General features: G+C 23.5%; 1 protein-coding gene across 1 annotated transcript in view; it reads right to left on the bottom strand.

The window, feature by feature from the left end:
• The window catches only part of LOC117173490, a 40,946-nt gene that overhangs the window by 5,255 nt on the left and 12,932 nt on the right, over window positions 1–22,759 (bottom strand). Inside the window, exon 2 of the mRNA XM_033362143.1 lies at window positions 8,845–9,054. Within this exon, the coding sequence (XP_033218034.1) occupies window positions 8,845–9,054 (210 nt within the window). The remainder of the gene's footprint in view (window positions 1–8,844; window positions 9,055–22,759) is intronic.

The following is a 22,759-nucleotide window of genomic DNA, read 5'->3' as shown; positions in this document are numbered from 1 at the left end:
AATTCAATTAAAAATGTATATATTTTGTTATTATTTATAAAATTATCCATATTTACTTCATATAGTATTATAACAAACTTTATTTTTATAATATGCTGTATGAAAATCATGCTTTTTCTTTCGGGGTACCCAGGTGGCTCAACCGTGCTTTTTTTTTAATTGCGAGATATTTCAAGCTAAATAATTTCTAAAAATATGTGCAATGCAAATTACGATAGAGAATCAGTTAAATCATGCTGATTCGAGAAGCATTCGGCCTATCTTTATTTTTAAAAAAAGTTATTTAACAAAACGTATGCCGATGGGTACTGGGGTGGCAACACAAGGGTTAAAGTAGTCCGGCTACTGGGAAAGCTAATCAAAGCTATGTCCATTATTTTTTTCTGAAATTTCGAGTTAAATTCAAAATTTGGCCAGGATATCAATTAATAAATTAGGTAACAAATTTTTATGCTGATCAATATAAATAAAATGTTTTTTAAATAATAATAAAATGTAAATTTAAATGTTGATTTGACTCGATTCTAGCTAAATTTTTTATTCTTGGCTACATTTTGCTAAAATTAAGCTCAAATACCCTGGAAGCAAGCACAAATGCGCAGTAATTCAAATTTTTCATGATATTTTCTGTATAAAAAAAAAAAATTTCCTAACAATATTCAACGTGCATTAAAGCCAAAATTAACCATTTTTGGAGCCCGCAAAAGGCCTCTCCGGTTCCGCTCTTATGGGTATATCCTAAACTAAAACTATGTTCGGTCCCAGCTCGCTAGATGGCGCTGGGGCAAAACGGCAGACTAAGGAAACTTACTTTTTGAACACCCCTCGTATTACTCTAATTTGGAAAACTAAGAATTTTAATTTATTCTATTTTGAAGACCTTTAAACTGAACATTGCAAACTTCGTAAATTTGACCATTTTTAAAGTTTTAAAAAAGATATTTAAGTGCAATTTTTGATGTATCAATCTGCGATCATTCGCCTGGGAACATCTTCCATAATTTTAAAATTATTGTACCATCAATGCTCTTAATTTGAAATACCTTACATATCACTCACTTTTTTAACGTTTTCATTTTAAAATATATTAACCTTATGAATTTGAATTTCAAAATATTGTACAATTAGGCTGGTTTAATGTGCATATTAATATCAGAATGACGTTTAATGAACAAAAATAATGAAAAAGTTAAGAATCACAATTTAGTTTTTGTAACCAAATATTTTAATTTTACGTATTTTCAGTTTTTTAAATTTGCTATCATTTTTTTAATTCTTTTGAAACTTCTAAACAATTTTTTATATCATTCGAGTTTTCTCTTAAACTTTTAATAAATACTGTAAAATGAAAATAATGCGTTAAAATTTTCCGGATTATTTTCTGACAATTTTGGAAATCTTTTTAAATATACTCTAAATATTGATTGACAAAAAACAAAGAATAATTTTTTATTTTCCAATTTTAAAATAAATATTGGTAAACTACAAAATAAAAAATTTCTAACTTTCATCAATTGTACATATCGAAGGTTAAAAAAAATTCACGCTATAATTTTCAATACTCTAATTTAAAGAATGAACCAACTAATTACATTTTTTTAAATGATATAATTTTAAACAATTTCAGTGAAAAGCATTACAATTTGATAGATTACAATTTTTTTTAATTCTCACTTTTTAAACTAGACATTAAATTCTTTTTATTCTAAATTCTCAAAAATTAATAACTGTTCAATGTTTATTTATACATCAAAATTTGTTTTTAAATCTTGTTAAATCTTTTTTTTAATTCTTTTTTTTAAAATAAAAATCCTTAATATTTTTACAGGTATCTTAAGTATATTGTGTTATAATCTACAGATCTTAAAAAGTCATTTAAAACCGTTCAAATCTTATTTAAAGATTTTCAAAAATATATATTTTTTGTTAAACAATGTTTAGAACCATTACAAATTTTAAATTATTTTTAATCTCTTCAAAACTCCAAAATATCTTTTAACCTAATCGATTTTTTTCTATAATATTATTATTCTATAATATAATTTCAACTAAACAATTTTAAATTAAATGCAGTTAAACTACCAAATTCAAAATTTGAAACTTTTATAAATTCTAGAGTTTAAAGATTCAAATCTAAAAATATATATGCACGTTATCATTTTCAATGCTCTAAATTGAAGAATCAATCAATGGATTTAAAAAAATTTCAAATTTATATCATTTTAAGAAATTTTAAGTGCTAATTCTAGCTCGGAATTGATTAAAAATTCCCTGTTTAAATAGGAAATTTTAATTCTTTTAGAAAAATTCCTTGTTCAAATCCAGAATTTTAATTTTTTTCCGAAAATTCTTCATGTCAACTAATTGTAAGAATTCGAGTTTTTCTGCAAAAATCCCTGTTCCAATTCATAATTTTATTTTTTCCAAAATATCCCGTTTCAACTTAGAATTAGAATTCATTCATTAAAAAAATTCCCGTTCCAGCTCAGAATTTATTTAAATTTTTTAATTGCCTGTTCCAAGAAAACCCATAATTCTTTTGGATAAATACCAGTTTCAACTCAGAATTGTTAGAAATTTGAAAATTTCCTACTTTAACCCAGAATTAAAATATTTTGGAAAAAATTCCTGTTCCAATTCAGAATTTTTTTCCTTTTCGAAAATTTCCAATACTAGCTCGAAATTAGTTAAAATTTGAAAATTCCCGGTCCCCAGTCAGAATTATTATACTGACTAAATTAAAGTTCCAACAATAAATTTGTTAAAGATTAAAAATTTCCTGTTCAAATTAAAAGTTAAATTATTTTTATTTGAAATAGTTTAAAAATCCTTAAATGCTTCGAAACTTAATTCAAAAATATTGAAACATCTACATGTTGGATTACATTTTTTCAAAATAATTTTTTTTTTTAATTCTGCCAAAATAAAGAAATTTTCTTAAAATCTTCCACATTCATTTTTAACAATTTTGTAAATCTTTTTAAACATTCTCTTACAATTAGTTTATTAAATAAAAAAATGATTTTCGATTTTCCTAGGAAATGGTTTTTCTTCTTCTGAAGCCTGCCAAAATTCTTAAAAAGCTTCTAATTTTCTTTCTCTAAATCTGCTAAAATCTACATTTTATTTTAAATTAGGCCTTGGTCTTTTTGCACACCAATTTGTGTACGAATAGTCGAATTTTTTCTGTACACACAGACATCTCGTTTAAATTATTTTAAATTATTTAAAAATTTTGAATGTTTACAAATCTTCTAAATATCTCTTCAACTTACACAGATTTTTTTGTAAGAATAATAGATGTTCAATTGTTATTTATACATCAAAATTCAACCATTTATTTTACAAATTAAATTTGGTTAAAAAGAATAATTAAAATCGTAAGATTCACAGTCTAGTTTTTGAGTTTAATTTTGAATATTTCATTTATAGTTATTGATTTTAAACCAACATTCAGGTATTTCTAAATATTAAGTACTAACTGTTCCTTTTCTTAATTATAAAATTCAAATTGCATGGTGTAAAAAAGGAATATTTTAGAATAAAATTATATTTAAAATTGAAGAAAAGCGTTTAATTATAAATATGTTATTTTGAAGTTATTTTAAAATTAAAAATAGTTTATACAATTAAATTTATGAAATCATTAATTAATTTATATTCACAATTGATCAAATAAATTTTTTTTTTAATCAAAAATCTTCGATTTTAAACGTTTCTAAATTTTAATTGTTAAAGTCTTTAAAACTACATTTTTAAATTATGTAAATTGAAATGTATCCTTAAAAAAGAAAAATCTAAAATGTAAGTTTTTTAAAGCGAAAGATTTTCGAATTACGCATGCTGAACTGAATGAGATCATAATTGAAAAAGATAAAAATTAAAATAATTATATAAAAACTATTACAATCGAACGTGGACAGATTTTTCTTCTAAAAATTTATAAAATTCCCAGTCAAAAAATAAATTCACGGTCATTTTCCCGGGTTTTCCCGGTCTCATAAAATTCCCGCGTTTCCCGATTTCTCGGTCCAGCGGTCTCTCTGATTCAGTAAGTTTGAAGCGAGATTCTAAAAGTTCAAGGGAATTCAAAAGAATTTGATTAAACTCCTAAGAATTCAACGTGAGATTAAAAGAATTTAGGATCAATTAAATAAATACTTTAAAAAATTAAAAATAAATCCACTGACTGAAGTAGAACTGAGTAGATTTAGAAAAATTCAAATGAATTAAAAAATTTCAAGAGAATTCCCAAGAATTGAAAATAATTCAGGATAAATTCCAAAAAATAAGTTCAAATTATTGAAGCCCTGCTCATTTTTAACCAAAAAAGAATTTTAAATAATTTTAAAACCCGAAAAAATCCCTTTGATTTCAGTAAAATTTGAGGGAATTTAAGGAAAATTAGAAAAATTCAATGAAAATCATAAAAATCAAGCTGAATTTAATAATCATTTCAATGAATTGAAAACAAAGACAATTGAGTGAATTTAGAAAAATTTTTAACAATTCAGGGCAAATTCCAAATACAACACAAATTTTTATCTCTTCAAATCTTTGTAACCCTCTGAAATCTCTCACTTTTTGTGAATAACTCTTTAAAATCCATTAAAATATTGAAATCCCTTAAATTATGAAAACCCTTCGAAATCCTTTGAAATTTTTTTAATCACTTGAAATTGCCTTTCGATCTTTTTAAATACCCGAAAATATTTCAAAGGCTTAGGAATTTTTTCAAACTATTGAAATAAATAAAAAGGTTTTAGGGATCCTAAAATTTCTTCAAATATTTAAAATCCTTTGACATCCCTTGAAATCCCTTAAAACTTTGTAAAGCTCTTGAAAATGCTTGGGAATTTTTGTACAATAACCTAAAATATTTTAAATCCTTTGCAATTCCATTGCGTAACTGAAATCGATAAAAAAATGTCTTTGTAATATTTTTAAATAATCTAAAATGTTTGAAATCCTTTAAAATCTTAACAAAAAATTAAAGATCTTTAAAATTCCCAGGAATTTGAAAACATTTTTTAAAGTGTTTGTAATCCTCTGATAATTCTGTAAAATTGTTCCTCAAGTCATTACAAATTCAGAGAAATTAAAATTTTATTCTTTATAGTTAAAAGCGTTCTAAAATTAATAATTACAGACTGAAAAATTCTGAATTTTAATTATTTTAAATTCAAAGTAATTAAAATTTGACAATTAAATACAATTCTAATTTAACATTAAAGCTGATTAGACCAATTTTTCTCAAATCAAAAATTTAATTGAATTATTCTTTACAAAAAAAAACCTTTAAAAAATAGCAATTTTAAATGGAAAACGTTAAAAATGGAAAATTTTCTGCTCCCGGACGTTAAAACTTAACGAATGAGAACTTAACTTCAAACTGAAAAAAATTGTCATCCCCAAAAATTGTGATATTAAAACTTTTTTATACTTAAACCCTTTAAAATTTCAATTATTTGAAATAAATTTTAATCGTTTATAAATTCGTAATTTATGCTTGCCAAAATTCAACCAATTCGATTTTAATTTCAAGATTAAAATCTATGAAAGAGAAAAATAAAAAAAGCCTTTATAATGAAAATTCAGAACTCTGAAATTGTAACCATTCAAAATTACTGAAATTATCCATTTCCTGACGCACCAATTTCAGATAGTTTAATTTTAATCGAAAGATAATCAAAGTTTAATCAAAGATTAAACTGTTTTAGAATTGCACATTAAAAACTATCATTTTAAATTTTAATTATCGAAATTTAGAAAACGATAAATATATTATTAATAAGCTCAATTTTCAACCAAAGTAATCAATTTTCAAGTAAAATTGTGAATCTATATCTGGAATAGTTAAATTTGAGACCAAAAAGAGGAATTTTCAACTAAAATCAGGAAAATTTAATTGGAAAATATGAATTTTCAACCAAAAAAGCACATTTTTAAACAAGAATAATTTTCAAATAAAAAGATCAATGTTCTATAAAAAAAAACAATTTTTCAACAAAATACATTAAGTTTTAACGAAACAGTTGAATTTTGAAAAAAACCAAAATAATAACTTTCACCCAAAAATGGAATGGTAACTTTTTTAGTTCAAAAAATTAATTTTAAACCAAACATAAAAATTTTCAACTGAAACAATGAATCTTTAAACTGAAATATTTCAATTTTCAAAAAAATAATAATTTTACCAAAAAGGATAAATTATTAACCAAACCTAAAATAATTAACTTTCAATTTAAAAAAAAAAAATGTTTAACGAAACAGATGAATTTTCAACTACAAGTATGGAATTTTCAATTAGAATAAGTTAAATTTTCAGTTAAAAAAATTACATTAAAAAAGAACTCTAATTCAAACAAATATAATTTCAAAAAAAAACTTTAAAAAATAGTTACATTTTCAAAAAAAGTGATGAGTTTTCCACTGAAATTATGAATCATTCACTACAATAATAAGATTTTTGAGCCAAACGATTAATTTTCAACCTAGAAGATTAATTTCTACCAACAAAGACAAATTTTCCACTAAAAAATATAATTGTTTAACCAAAAATTGAATAATTAAATTTTTGATCGAGAAATCAATGTTGAATTAAAGAGATGGATTTTTAACTTAAATTATGAAATATTTAACTCGAATAATAGTTAAATTTACAGTTAAAAAAAATTCTACCAAAAAACATCAGAAGAAGAAACAAGTTTTTAATCAAACAGCTCATTTTTTAACCAAAGAAATAAAATTTTAATTAAAACCATCAATCAAACGATTCTATAAAAAAAATAATTTTAAATGAAAGAGTTCAATTTCCAACCAAATAATTCTATTTGCAACTTAGAAGATAAAGTATCAACTAAAATGATAAATATTGAACTGCAGTACTTGAATTTTTAACAGAAAAGAAGAATTTTCAAACAAAAAGATTAACTTTCAAAGAAAAAGATAATTTTCTATCCAAAAAAATCATTTTTTTAACAAAATACGTGAATTTTAAACGAAATATGTTAATTTTCAATTAAAAAAGACCAATTTTCAACCAAATTATTAAATTTTGAACAAGAAAAATCAATTTTCAACTAAAAAGGTTTTTCAGTTTAAGAACACATATTTTTCCGAACTTTTGGAAATTGTAATGTGTTTAAAATATTTGTAACTAAAAAATTAGAAAAACTTAAGCGATTAATAGATACTTTTCTAGCTTATATTTCATAAAAATAGAAACAAAAAAGATTTTAATTTTACATTAAAAATAGTTCAATTCATCGCACCAAAAAGGACAAGTTTTTAACAAAATAACGGAATCTCCAACAAAAAAAATTAATTTCTTTCAGTTGCATTTTAAACAACAACAAAATTAGGTTTTTTAAAAAAAGAGACAAAATTTCTGCAAAACAGTTCAATTTTTTAACATCAAATTATGATTTTTTAATGAAATACAAAAATTTTCTACCAAACGAATACGAGTTTTGAAAAAAATAGTGACATTGTCAACCAGAGATAAATTTTTAACTAAAATGATAAATGTTCAGTAAAAAAATGGTTAACAACATGATGGAATCCAATCAACCAAATTATAATTTTGGGGGGATAATTATTTGAAGCTTTCAGATATTTCGAATAAGTAACATTCTTATTTTTCAGGACTTTGAAAACTTTTAGGAAAAAATCGAGTTAGTTTGAAAGATTGACTTTCAGAAGTTTCGAATATAAAAATATCTTTTAAACTGACTCGAACTATTCCTAATATATTGAAAAATCTTTCAAAATTTTGTCAAGCATCTCAAGAACTTTTTTCTTTTTTTTTATACTTGTTTAAACGTCTTAAAAAGTTTCGAAATTTTGTTTGAAATTATCAAACATGTACCTTTTGTTTAAATTTGTTGAAAATGTTTTTAAGCTTAAAGTAATTCCTTAACCATGTTCAAAGTTTTTAAACTTCCTAAATATATTTTAAAATTCTTCGAATTCTTCTAAACTTTTTCTTAAAATTCTGAAAAGTGCCTTTTTAAATATTAAAGTTTTTGTTAATATTGTCTTAAAATTAATTTTTCAAAATGAAAAATCATTTTAAATTATCTCTTGAACTATAAGAAATGTTTTTTTTTATTAATTTTCAAAAATTAAAAAATAATTTTAAATCTTTCGAAATCTTTGTTTAAATTTTTTCAGGAATTTCCAGAGAGATTTTATTTTCTTGGCGCCTCTCAAACTGTTTAAAACACTTCACCATTTTTTCGGAATATTTAAAAAAGTACATTTAAAAAAAAAATTGAAACATTTTCAAATTATTTTTTTAAACTATTTCCAAAACTGTTTTAACTTTTTTTTTTATTCTTCGAATTTTTCCAAACATTTTCTTGAGATTCTGAAAAATTTTCCCATGAATTCTACATTTTTTTATTATCGTGAATCCTTTCAAAATCAGAAAGAAGCCTCCAATCTTTTTCCAAATATACAAAAATGTAAATTTTTGTAAACTTTCGAAATATTTTCAACTTATAAATTAACCTTGGTTCTTTTTAAAATATTGAAACGTCTTAAACTTACTCGAATTTTTTTATAAATGTTTGTAATATTGCCAATTAAAAGATTTTGCTTGAAAATCTTTCCCATTCTTTTTAGAAAATTTAAAAATAATTTTAGATCTTTCTAAATATTTTTTTAAATTTTTCAAAAACGTACATTTTGTTTTAAACTTTTTGAAATATTTCCAAATTATTTTTCTTAACTATATCTTTGCAACGCGTAATTTGCATACAAGAAAGACTCTTAAAGATATTCACCTTGAGTCCCTGAAAAATAAATGAAAAGAGGTAAACATTTAATTTTTTAACCAACCTCCGGAGCTGGGCTTGGGTTCCGGCCTCGGGGTCGTCGGCAAGGCCTTTTCAGTCGTTGGAATTGGGATGCACTTTCCATCCCGAACTTCATATCCATGCAAACACTCGCACCAAGATGTGCCGTTCGAATTTGGGTTCATCACACATCTCTCTGTCTTGTCGCACACAGACAGCAAATCGTGCACGTCACACTCTTTTCGCTTCCATTCTGGAAAATACACAAAATTCCGGAAAAACTTGTAAAATTAAATACATAATTTTTTAGAAGTATGGATGGAGGGTTATAATTTGTTTAAAAAAATTAGGGATGCACGCTTTTCGAGAAGATCTCGGAAATTCTTGAAATATACCGCTAAATCTGGAAATCATTGAAATTTTATGGCCCGAAAATTCGGCTTTTTTAGGCAAAAATTCCATTTTTTCATTAAAAATGCAACTATTTGGTTGAAAATTAATCTGTTTTAGTTAAGGATTCAAGTATTTTATCGAAAGTTCATTGTAGTTGATTAAATGCAATTTTTTTTTTACTATAAATTAAATTCTTTTTTGTTGATATACCAACTATTACATTTCTCGTTGAAAATTCATATTTTTAGGTTGAAAATTCGTTTTTTCTTTGGTTAAAAACTAATTTTTTTAAATTGAAAATTGCACTGTTTTGTTGAAAATTCAACTACCTGTTTGAAAATTAACTTTTTTGTTTAACATTTATATTCTTGTGTTAAAAATTTAACGGTTGCCTAGAAAATTCGTCATTTTTTTATATTGAAAATTAATTCTTAATTAAAATTCAATTACTCCATTTTTGGTTAATAACTGAGTTTGTTTTAATTTCAAAATTGAACTATGTAAAAATTTGCGGATTTTGTTGAAAGTAAATGTTTCCTGCTAGAAAATTAGTTTTCTGATCATAATTTTATTCATAAAAGAAATATTTTATATCACTCCCTTTCCCAAAATTTTAACCAATTACCGAAAAAGTTCGAAAATAGCTTTCAAAGAAAAGTAAAGAAATAGTGGTATTAGTGAAACAGGATAGCGATTTGGAAGACGATTTTTAAATTATCGGTCATTACTGGGTCCATTTTTTTTTATTTTTCCGGTCAACTGAAAGTAACATATTTATATTTTCCACTAAATGCAAATAGTTATTTTAATTCATGAAGTTGATTATAAACATAATTTAACACACCACAGAAAAATTGCAAACTAATGAATTTTGCAACAATTACTTCAATTTTCCGCTAAAAAATATAAATTTCCAACAAAAAATGGAATAATTAAACCTTTTGTTGGAAAAAATTAATTAAAAAGAAAACGGATTTTCAACAAAAATATTCAATTTTCAACTAAACAGATGAATTTTCAACTGAAACTATGGAATATTAAATTAAAATCAGTCAAATTTTTATTTAAAAAATTACTTTCCACAAAAAAAAACTAAATTTCAACAAAAAAGAAATAACTGACTTTCCAAAAAATGGTTTCACTTTCAAAAAAAGTGATGAACTTTCAACTAAAGGGTTAAATCTTTAACTAGAATAATTTAACTTTTGACAAAAATGATGAATTTTCAACCAAAAATTGAGTAAGTAAATTTTTAGTCAAAAAATGAATTTTTCAACCAGAAAGATGAATTTTTAACTAAAATTATGGAATATTCGACTGAAATAACAATTAAATTTTCAGTTCAAATAAATAATCATTTTTAACCAAAAAAGAAACAAATTTTCAACAAAATAGTTAAATTTTCGGCAAAAAAATTGCTTTTCATCCAAAGAAAAAAAAAGCTTTCAATCAAATAGCTCATATTTCAACCAAAGAAATAAATTTTTAACAAAAGAGTTTAACTTTCAATCAAGTAATTTTATTTCCAACCTAAAAGATAAATTTTCAACTATAATGTTGAATATTTAACTACAATACTTGAAATTTTAACCGAAAAGAAGAATTTTTAAACACAAAGATTAGCTTGCAAAAAAAAAATATAGTTTTCTACCAAAAAATCGATTTTTAAGAAAATATGTGAATTTTCAGTTGAAAAAGATAAATTTTCACCAAAATTGTTGAATTTTTAAGAAGAAAAGATCAATTTTCAACAAAAAAATGTAACAGTTAAATTTTCAGTCAAAGAAATTAATTTTCAACAAAAGTGATGAATTTTCAACTAAAATGGCGAATCTTTAACTGGAAGTTGAATTTTCTACCAAAAAATAAATTTTCAACCATAAACAATAATTTTCAACAAAAAAGGCGAATTTTTTACATAGCAGGTAAATTTTCTAATAAATAGTTTAATTTCTAAATAAAAAATATTCAGAAATATTTCTTCTAAAAATAATACTTCTACTTGTCTAAAAACTGCTTGAGATACTTTCTTTATGTAAAATTTGAAAGAGGGAACTTTCAAATTTTGACAAATTCTCTGACTTGGAACAGGGATTTTTTTAAATCCCAATTATAATTTTTTTCAATTCCCGACTGTAGATAAAGTAGAAATCAATTTTCTAAATTTACAAAAAATTTTTAAATAATGAATTTCTCTGCAATCAGAAGCAAATTCTCGGTTTCAAAATTAAATTCCTAGTTTTTACACGTCCAATAAAGTTCGCGCTCAAGTCGCGATTCTGCGAACAATATTGTGCAAAAAAAATAGTATCTATAGTACTATTTTTTTTCGACATAACAAAATAGTATAGTCTCAAAAAAAAAGTATAAAATAGTGTGAATAATGTGGTGAATCCGAGGCCTGAAATGTGGAAAATTCTAGCTGCTGATATAGGATAATTAAAACTGCAATAGACGCCGAATGTGCGAAATAAAGAACAGTGTGTACCGCACGATATCGTCTGAATAAAACGCATTGTATGTTAATTTCGCGATTGTCCCTCTTTTACGTAGGCAGGAACTAGTCAAGTTTTAGTTTCGCAACTCATCGTGCATTGCAGATACGAGTCCCAATTGGCTGAATCAGTTGATTGAGACGAGTACATCTTATCAAGGGGAGCAGGAGGTTCAAGCAAATAAAGGGAGTTACTAGTTTTGATTTGAGTGGCCGGTGTTGCATTAATTTAATAAAATTCACTTGCGTCTTGTGTCTAATAAATAATAGAGCTCACTGAAAAACACACGACAATTATATCTCACGCGTGACTAGACAAGCGATTCATAATACATATTAAGTTATTTACGATTTCAGAAAGTCTAGTTTATCGAGTTTCGCGTTTTAAAAAGAATTTTAATATAACACAAAATTTAATTTGAAAACGCTTCATTCACAAAATTATGATTTTTCAAAAACTGATTAAAAAAGATTAAATTTACATATATTTTTTATTTCTTTTTCATAATAGTTTTTCTTTACTAAAGTGTGTTACCAATTTTGCAATATTATTGTCATTTTGAAATAAGTAACGAATCTGTTGAGCTTACACGGATTTCACATTTATTTAGCTTTTTTTCGCGTTTTTAATGAGTTATTTTATAGTTAGTAGAATTCTCAACAGTAAAAAAGCCTTTTTAAAAAAAAAAGTTAAATTTTCAACAAAATGATTTAATTTTTAACCAAGTAGAGTTCAGTTCTCAAACAAAAAAATATGAATTCTCATCATATTTTGTATTTCATGTATGAATTTTCAATCCAAAAGGACGAATTTTCAACAAAACTAGTTCCATTTTCAAACAAAAAGATAACACAACAAAACAGTAGTTGAATTTTAATCCTACAAAAATTTTCCCCAGAAATGTCAATTTTTACAATGAGAGCTGAATTATGTTACAAGAAAAAGAAATTATGATTTTTCAAAAAAATAATGAGTTTTCCATAAAAAATTTAATTATGCCTCCAAAACTATGAACTTCCAACTAAAAAGTGAATTTTCTACCAAACAGTTACTTTCTCAAATAAATAGTTTAATTTTTAACCAAATAGTTGATTTTTCTACCAAAATAATTGAATTTTTAACTAAAAAAAGGAAGTTGTTACTAAAAATAGAATAGTTACACTTTATGTTTAAAAATTGAATTTTCAAAAAAATAATTATGATTTATCAACAAAAAAATAATAATTTTTTTTTTCAAAAAGACGAATTTTCAACGAAATATATTAATTTTCCACAAAAAGATAAATTTTGCACTGGACACTGAATTTTCAACAAAAAAGTGAATTTTCTACGAAGCAGTTAACCTTTCGAAACGATAGTTTAATTTTTAACCAAATAGTAGAATTTTCTATCAAAACAGTTAAATTTTTGACCAAATAATTACATTTTCAACTAAAAAATATGAGTTTTCAATCAAAAATGGAATTGCTTTATTTTTAGTTTAGAAAATTCATTTTTAAACAAAAGGACCAATTTTTTCTACCAGTTTAACTGAATACAAATAGAAAATTTTTGAATAAAATAGATAAATCGACAGCCAATCAAATCAATTTTCAAAAACGGTTTTCTTCCTTCCCTAAAAGACGAATCTTCAGCAAAGTACATGAATTTTTCACAAACCAAAAAATCTAATTTTCTACCCGATACTGTGTATTTTTAAGAAGAAAGTTAAGATTCTATGAAGTAGTTAATTTTGTAAATAAATAGTTTAATTCTGAACAAAATAGTTGAATCTTCTACCAAAATAATTGAATTTTCAATTGAAAAAAAAAACAAATTTCAACCAAAAATGAAAGTTACATTTTTAGTTAAAAAAATTAATTAAAAAAAAAAAAAGATAATTTTCTTCCAATTGACAAAAGAGCTTTTCCAGACATAAAGAGCTTTCAACAAAATAGTTGAATCCACAGAAAAAAGTTAATTATTAAATTAATTAATTAAAAATTAATTATAAAATTGATTTAAGAAATAATAATTTTCTTCCAATTGACAAAAGAGCTTTTCCAGGCAAAAAGAGCTTTCAACAAAATAGTTGAATCTACAGAAAAAATGTTAGTTTTCAAAAACGAAGATTAATTTTCTACCAGAGACGAATATTAACATTTTTTACATTAAATGGATGGGTTTTTAAACTAAAAAATATCAATTATTAACGAAAAATTCTGTAGTTTAATTTTCATTAAGAAAAATTAATTTCTAATTAAAAAAGACGAATTTTCTTCTACCAAAATAGTTTTATTTTCAGCAAAAAGATGAATTTTCAAAAATCCCACGACCAAATTTGGTCCACAACGAACGAAAAAAAAATCCTATTGTAATCTGGAAAAAAATAAAATAATAATTTTCAGGCAAAAATAAAAATTTTGGTTTTTCTTTTATCTTTTTTATTTTTGTCTGAAATTTTTTTTTCAGATTACAATAGGATTTTTTTTTGTTTTTCTTTTGTTCGTTGTGGTCCAAATTTGGTATTTGGATTCTGATTTTTTTAACAGGAGTTTGCATCAATTTCATTATTATTATTGAACAAACCAGTTAAACCTTCAACTCGGCAATTAAATTTTCAAACAAAAAAGTGCATTCTTAAAGAAAATTATAATTGATATTTTAACCAAAAATAATTTTCATTCATGTAAATAAAAAACAATTGAACCTAATAAAAAATACAAATATTTAATTAAATAAAGTTTCAACTGAAGAGACAAATTTCCAACAAAAAAAAAGATGAATTCTTAACTGATAAGGAAATTAATTTTCAAAGAAACAATTCAATTTTCCTTCAAAGAAATGAATCTTCAACCAAAACGATATATATTTAACAAAGCAGTAAAAATTTCTACCCAATTTTTAAATTTTTGACCATAAAAAATCACTCTTTAACAAAATAGTTGCGTTCTCAAAGAATAAATAAATTTGCAATCAAATAGTCTAAATGTCGGGAAAACAGGAGAAAAAACAGATATTCTTGAAAAAGGGGAAAAAAGGAAAATATGAGAAAGAGTTATTATTATTATTAAACTGCACCGTTGCAAATTGGTACCGTAGTTTATGAACGATCCCTAATTAATCTTTTAATTTTAGATTTTCTATTAAACTCTGCAATTTATTGAACACTTCTGTTGTCATTTTTTTCCAGTAAATAATTTCCTATTTCCTGAAATTAAATATCCAATAAAGGTTTTGCTAGCAGTTTTTATTGGCGAAACACGATCTGGTTTTGACTACAATGTTGAAGCCACCGTAATCGAATGCCACTTGAGGAAAAACGAGAAAGCTAGTTTGACGAGAATACGTTCAAGACTTATCGCAATTAAATTGTCCAGTCTGTACTTCCGTCCAGTGAAACAAAGATTAGTCAAACAAGATTAGCACTTCAAAGAGATATCAGAACGTCAGGAGCAATTTAAAAAAAAAGTCTCTTATCAGCATTCATTGTCAAGGTTACTTACCCTTTATTCATTTCACTCGAAAATTACGAACAAAGAATTTATTTCAATTAGACTGAAACGTTATTTGTACATTTTTCACGGTCAACGTAATAAAAATATTTGAACTTTAAAGCTAAAAATGTTTCCAATTTGAAGTAATAAACACTGGGCTTCAAATCATTTTAAGAAATTTTAAGCTAGAAATATTACAAATTTAACGATTACATTTTTTTTATAAACGAAACACTTCTTAAATTTAAAATTAAGTTATTCCCATTTTAAATAGTTCATACATCCTTGAAAAGCTTCAAAATTTTGAGAAATCTAGAAGTTGTTTAAATTTGTTAAAAATTATTTTTAAAAATTTGTTATAACTTCCAGATTCATTTTTAACAAGTTTGGAAATGTTTTTAAATCTATTTAAATATTCTCTTAAAATTAGTCTTTCAAAACAAAGCTATTTTTTATTTTTCTATGAATCTTGACAAAACGATTTTTAGTCTTTTGGAACCTTTCATAATTTTTAAAAAGCTTCTAAATTTGTTGTTCGAAATTCGCAAAAGTTTACGACGTGGGCTATTTGCACCAAAAATTCGGAACGAATACCCGGATTTTACGGGTGTACGTAGAAACTTCGTTTAAATAATTTGCAATCAATTCAAATTTTTAATTAATTTTGAATCTTCTCAGACGTTCTACAAATCTATTCAACTTACTCCATTCTTTTCTAGGAATTATAGGTGTTCAATATTTACTGTACAACAAAATTCAAAAATTTTACATGCGAATACAATTTTTTCAAACAGAAAAATAAAAATGGTAACATTCAAAGTTTAATTTTTTACTTAGTTTCGAATATTTGATTTAAAATTAGAGATTTTACAGGAACAAGAAAATATTGTTAATATGTTAATTAAAGTTATTATAAAATTGAAAATAGTTTATGTTTTCATCGGCGTGTACATTTATGTAACTAATAAGACTTTCTAATTGAGTTTAATTTCTGACGTTAAAATCAGCGAAAAAGGGGGTTTTATCAAAAATGTTGAAGTCTTTAAAACTGCAATTTTAAATTCTTTGAATGGAAAATGTAGGCTTGAAAATTAAAACCCAAAATGGAAAATTTGTAAGTAAAAAATTTCGAATTATGCATTGTAAACTGAATGATATAATCGGAAAAGATAAAAATTCAACTAATTATTAAAGAAACTGTTAAAATCTAACTTGGACAGATTTTTCTAGATAGAAATTTTTAAAATCCCCGTAAAAATAATAGTAGAAAATTAATCTTTTTTGTTAAGGATTTAATAACTCAACAATTTATAAGGACATTTTTTTCTTTCTTGGTTCAAAATTCGGCTTTTTTGTTTCAAAATTTATATCTTTTAATTAAAAAATCTCATTTTTTTTAATTCCAACGATTTTGATAGAAAATTATTCTGATTCTTTGAGACGTTATCAATTTTGTTTGACAATTTATTCATGTACATATTTGTGAAATATTCAATTATTTTGGTAAAAAGTTTATATTTCTTTAGAGGGTTCAGTTCTTTTGTTGCTAATTCTTCTTTTTTGCTTGAAAATTTATCTCTTTGTTTAGAATTTGAAATATTTTATTTAAAACTCGCTTTTTGTGTAGAAAATTCAAAATGTTTTGGTAAAAAATTAAACTATTTGGTTCAAAAGGATCTTCTTTGTTGGAAATTCGTCTTCTTTGTTTGAAAATGGTAAAAAATTCCTCTCCGATTTTGTTGAACTCACTTTTTTGATAAAAATTGCGGAAAATTCATGTATTTTATTTTTAATTAAATTTTAGTTGCTAGAAAGTACAACTATTTGGTTGAAAAGTAACTTTTTGTTGGAAATACATCCTTTTGGCTTGAAAATTCAACTATTTTCTAGAAACTTCGTCATTTTGGTTTTAAAATTCAACAACTTATAGAAAAAAATTTTTCTTTCATTGTTAAAAATTTGGCTTTTTCGCTTCAAAATTTATCGCCTTTGGTCAAAAAAATCTCATTTTTTCGAAAATTCAACTATTTTTATACAAAATTAATCTGATTTAGGTGAAAATTTAGCGATTTTTTTGTTGAAAATTCGTCTTTCTTGGTTGAATTCAACTTTGTTTTATTTAAAATAAAGTCCTTTTTCCAAGGTCCACTTGAGGCAATAAAAATTGAACTGCAAATGAAAGCACTCAAAGTGGAACTGTTTAATTATAAACTTTTAAAATTGAAAAGTTTTTAATTAAAAAAATGTGTATTCAAATTCTCAATAATTTACGCGTAAACAATTAAAGATACTAACATTTTTCAATATAAAAAATATAAATCCACGTTATCATTCTCAAAATTATATAACTTTAAGAAATTGTAAGCTAGAAGCATTAAATATTGAAAACTTTTTAACTGAACGCTTCTTAAATTAGAAATTCAATTATTTTCTTTTTAAATAGTTTAAACGTCCTTAAAAAGCTTCAAAATTTTATTTAAAAGTCTGGAGAAATCGAGATGTTGTTTTAAATTGGTTTTAAATTTAAATTTAAATTTTTTCAGAACTTCTAAATATCTGTCAAAATTAATTGAATTTATTCTACAATTTTCAGAAAATCCTGCCAATTTTAGAATTTTTCTTTACAATTTCGATGTATAAATAACAATTGAAAATTTGTTATTTGTAGGCGAAATTTCAGTAATTTTAAGAGAATTGTAGAAGTTTTTAAAAGATTAAAACTTAAAGTAAAACCTAAAATCATAGCCTAATATAAAACAAAATGTAGATTTTCGCAGATTTTAAACAAAAAATTAGATTCTTTTCAAGAATTGTGAAAGGCTTCAAAAGAATAAAAACATTTTCTTAAGATTCATAGGAAACTTAAAAATAATTTGTCATTTAAAAAAATTATTTTAAGAGAATATTTAACAAGTTTTTCAAAGATTTAAACAAAATTTTCAAAAAAGATTCAAGAAGATTTTAAGAAAACTTTCTAAAATCTGCATGATAATTTTTAATCTTTTTAAAACTCCTAAATATCTCTTAAAATTACTCAAATTTTTTCTACAAATTTTCATTAGTAAATTAAACATTTTTCAAATACAACAATTAAAATTGTAACGTTAAAAGTTTAAAGGCTCTTCGAAATCTTAACGATTCCAGGCTTTCTACGTCAAACAATTTAGTTAATGATTCTTTACTTTTAAATATTTGGTTAAAATTTACTTGTCTTAAATAAAAGCTCAAATATTGCTAAATATTCAATAACTAATCTTTTTTTTAATTAAAAATTTCAAATTGAATGGGTTAAAAATTGAATATTTTAGACTGAAACAATATTTTTAATTTAATAAAATCCTTTAATTAAGAATATATTATTATGAAGTTATTTTTAAGTTGAAAATAGTTTATAAACTTTCAGTCACACGTTCACATGTGTTTCAATTGTTTCAAATTGAAATCATTTAAGTTTTAACGTTAAAATCTAAAAATTCTTAAATTTTGAACTGATTTAAAATCGTTTTATCAAGTTGTTCTTGTTTACTTTTTATTAATTAAAGTACAGATGAATTAAAAAAAATTATTTATTTATGAAAAAAAATGTTTTTATCCAAAATTTTCAACATAAAAGGCTTTTATTTTTTATTTGTTCAAATCTTTAAGAAAGCATTTAAAAATTCTTTGAATTAAAAATGTAAGCTTAAAAATAAAAATGTTTAATGGAAAATTTTTAAAGTAAAGACATTTTGAATTACGCATTGTAAGCTAAATAATAGCATAATTGAAAAACATAACAATTCAACTAATTATTTAAAATCTGATGAAATCGAACGTGGGCGTATTATATTTTACGTTGAGAATTCTTCTACTTTGGTTGAAACTTCGTATATTTTATTTAAAATATAAATATTTTGGTACACATTTTAACTTTTTGGTTGTAAAATAACAAACATTTTTGTTGAAAATTCATATTAATATCTTGGTAAAAAAATGTATGCATAGATGGTTCATCTATTTTCTTGAAAAGTCGTATTTTGTGGTTAAAAATTTAGATACTTGATTGAAAGTTGAACTACTTTGTTCGAAAAATGACTGTTTCACACCTAGGTGCACAATATACTACTTTGTAAATTATCTTCTTAGTTATTTTGATTTTTGAATTCTAAAATTTGAGAAGTGAAAAAAAGTAACTTTTTATTAACTTGAAGATATTGACTATCCTAGAATCAGGGAAGTACGAACACTTTCGAGACTTTCACAACTGAGACAATGAAATCCAATTCTATTAATATTAAAATACATTTTCTCCAATTTTCTCAACTTCTCTGTAACCTTCCGGGATAACATACAATTTCTTTCATCGTTCTAGTATATTGCAAAATTGAATAAAAACTTTCATAATATATATAAAATATATAGGGAATAAATAGCTTTTTGTAAATTGTTTATATTTTTTCAAATAAAATATAAAATTAATATTAATAATACAATAATTCTCATAATCCTTCTCTAAAAAAATTACCGTGTCGCAAAAATCTCGACAGCATTGGCAACAGGTGAAAAATTACTATTTTTCAACATCTTCGGGTTATTTAAATTAAAATAATTATTTTCGTAAACCAAAACTTACTCAAAATGATCAATTTTGAACAAGAAATAGAAGAATTACATTTTCAGTTAAAATAATTAATTCTCAATGAAGAAAAGGACAAATTTTAAGAAAATACCAGCAAACTTTTCAATCAGTGATAAATTTTCAATTAAAAAAACAAATTATAAAAAAAATGTAATAGTTGATATAACCACAAAAAATTATTTTTATTATCAATAAAAAAAGTTTAATTAAGCCAGCAAATAAGAATATTCAACAAATTATTTGAATTTTTAACCAAAACAGACTAATTTTCAACCCAAAAAGAAGAATTTTTGACAAAACAGTTTAATTTCTGAACCAAAAATATGCATGTTTGACCAAAATAATTTAATTTTCAACCTAAAAAAATACGAGAACGGATTTTTCAACTAAAAAATATGAATTTGCTAACAAGAATCAAATAGCTATATTTTTAGTCAAATAAATTCATTTTCAAAAAAGTGGAATATCAACAAAATGGTTAAATTTTTAAGCAAAGAAATTTATTTTTAAGTAAAATAATGAATCTTCAACCAAAAATATGAATTTTTAACCCAATACGGGAATTTTCAACCCAAAAGATGAATTTTCTACTAAAAAAAGAAAGATTTTAACAAAACAGATGAATTTTCAACCGTGAAAATTAAATATCTATCAAAAAAGAGAAATTTTCTTCAAAAAATAAAATAGTTAAATGTACAGTTAAAAAATTATTTTTCAATTAAAACCAAAATTCATTCAAAGAAATGAATTTTCATTTAAACAAATTAATTTCCTACCACAAAAGATTAGTTTTTAACATAATAATGAACTTATATCAGATTTGGAATTTTTAAACAAGTTTTAACCTGGAGAAGATTAATATTGTACTAGAGAAGACAAAGTTTTAATTAAAGACAGAAATTTTCAACCAAATAGCTGAAATTTTAAGCAAAAAAATTCATTTTTAACTAAAAAAATGAATCTGCAACAACAAAAATGAATTTTTAATCCAATAGTTTAATTTTTAAAAATTGTTAAATTTTCAATTAATCATATGAATTTTTAACCAAGAAGATTACATTTCTATCAAAAAAGATCAATTTTCCGCAAAAATAGGAATAGTTAAATTTTCAATAAAAAAAGTTAAAGTCAAAAAGATGAACATTCAAACAAAAAAATTAATTTCAATAAAATACATGAATTTTCTACATGATATTTAAATTTTCAACCAACCAAATTAATTTTTAGCTTTTTTAAATTAATCTTTTTGGTTGAAAACTCAATTATTTAGTTGAGACTTCATGTATTTTGTTAGCTGAAAATTCAATTATTTGTTTAAAAATCCACCTATCTTGTTGAAAATGCAATATTTTTACTTTGAAAGTTAGGAATTTGAAGCAATTTAAATTCAATTTAATACGTTACACATATTAATTTTACGCGAATATAAACTGCGTTTTAAGTATAAGAAAATCAAATAAAAAGTTTAAATTATTATTAAAATTCATGAAATTAGAGACAAATTCAAACAATTATTAATTATGTTTTTAGTATTATTTAGTTCATCGTTGTGGCTAATATATTTAAGAATATCTTGTAATATAATTTTCCAACGCTTTCTAAATCATTAAATACCTAGAAACTGAAAAAAAAACATTATTTACAGTAAACTAGCGAAACTTTATACATATTCCGAGTAGACTGTTTCAAGAAATACGAAATATTTTAATGTTTACGTACTATGACAAATTTTACCCTGAAAAAACTTCGAATTTTCAGGAAATTTTTCTTAGGATTGAAATTGACATTCAGTTAAAGCCACTCTATATTTTTAAACAAATTTTGGTTCTTCATTTTTAATAAGATTATTCCACTTTTTCTTTAAATTGTGGCGAATTACAATCAGAGATCTTCTCAGGAATTTAATTTATAATTCCAACAAATGATTGTATTCATATCGTATTATTATTATTATTACCTAATTATGTATAATAAAATGAGCTAGCACTGATGGTTTCTTATTTTCGCTATATTGCAAAATAAAGCTAGAGAAACGTTCGTACTTCTGCAGATGATGTTTCATATTTCTACTGTGGCTGAGTACAATATGATCATTCATTCAATTTCTAAGAAGTCGGCAAAAATACGACTTATCTTTGATACTGGAGTACAAGTAAGCTTTGTAGAAAAGAATTCATCTTGAAATTATCTCAGAATTTCACGAACTTAAATGGCAATAAGGTAGATTAATTTTATTATTATTATTTTTTTTTTTTAGAAAAAACGTGTCTGATTGTGGTCAATTGGTATCGGAAAGGAATAAGATAAAACAGTATTTTAAAATAAAATTAAAATTTTTCAAATAAATTGAGTTATTTTAAACAAAACATTTCTTTTCTACTATAAAAGATTACTTTTAAACAAAATACTTGAATTTTCCACAAAATAATTAAATTTTTAACATAATAGTTGAATTTTCAATCTAAAAAAAATAATTCCTAACAAAAAAGTATCATAGTTTATATTTCAATGAAGAAGATGAAAATACAAACAAAAATAATCATTTTTAAACCAAAAAGACGAATTTTTTGTAAAAAATTGAACTTTCAAACAAAAATATAATTTTTCAGCCAAAAATTAATTTTCCACGAAACTGATGCGTTTTTACCCAGCAAACATAAAATTTCAAGCCTGGAAGATGTTTTTCTTTTTACTAAAAAAGTAGAATTTTCAACTAAAAAAGCTCAATCTTAAAAAAATGTTAAACTTACATTTTCAGTCAAAAAAAATAAAATTTAACAATTTAGTTTAACTTTTACCCAAGTAGTTTAATTATCAATTAAAAAAGATTGATTTTCAACAAAATAGCTAAACTTTCAACCAAAACGAATGAGTTTTTAATTAAAAATATAAATCTTCAAGAAAAAAATGATTTATTAACAAGTGATTTAACTATTTTTTTGAAAAAATATATATATATATATACAAAGATGATAG

The sequence above is a fragment of the Belonocnema kinseyi genome, chromosome 1 (genome assembly GCF_010883055.1).
Source record: "Belonocnema kinseyi isolate 2016_QV_RU_SX_M_011 chromosome 1, B_treatae_v1, whole genome shotgun sequence".
Taxonomy (NCBI): Eukaryota; Metazoa; Arthropoda; class Insecta; order Hymenoptera; family Cynipidae; genus Belonocnema; species Belonocnema kinseyi.
Note: the sequence above shows the minus strand (reverse complement) of the source record. Positions and strands in the feature narration are given on the sequence as shown.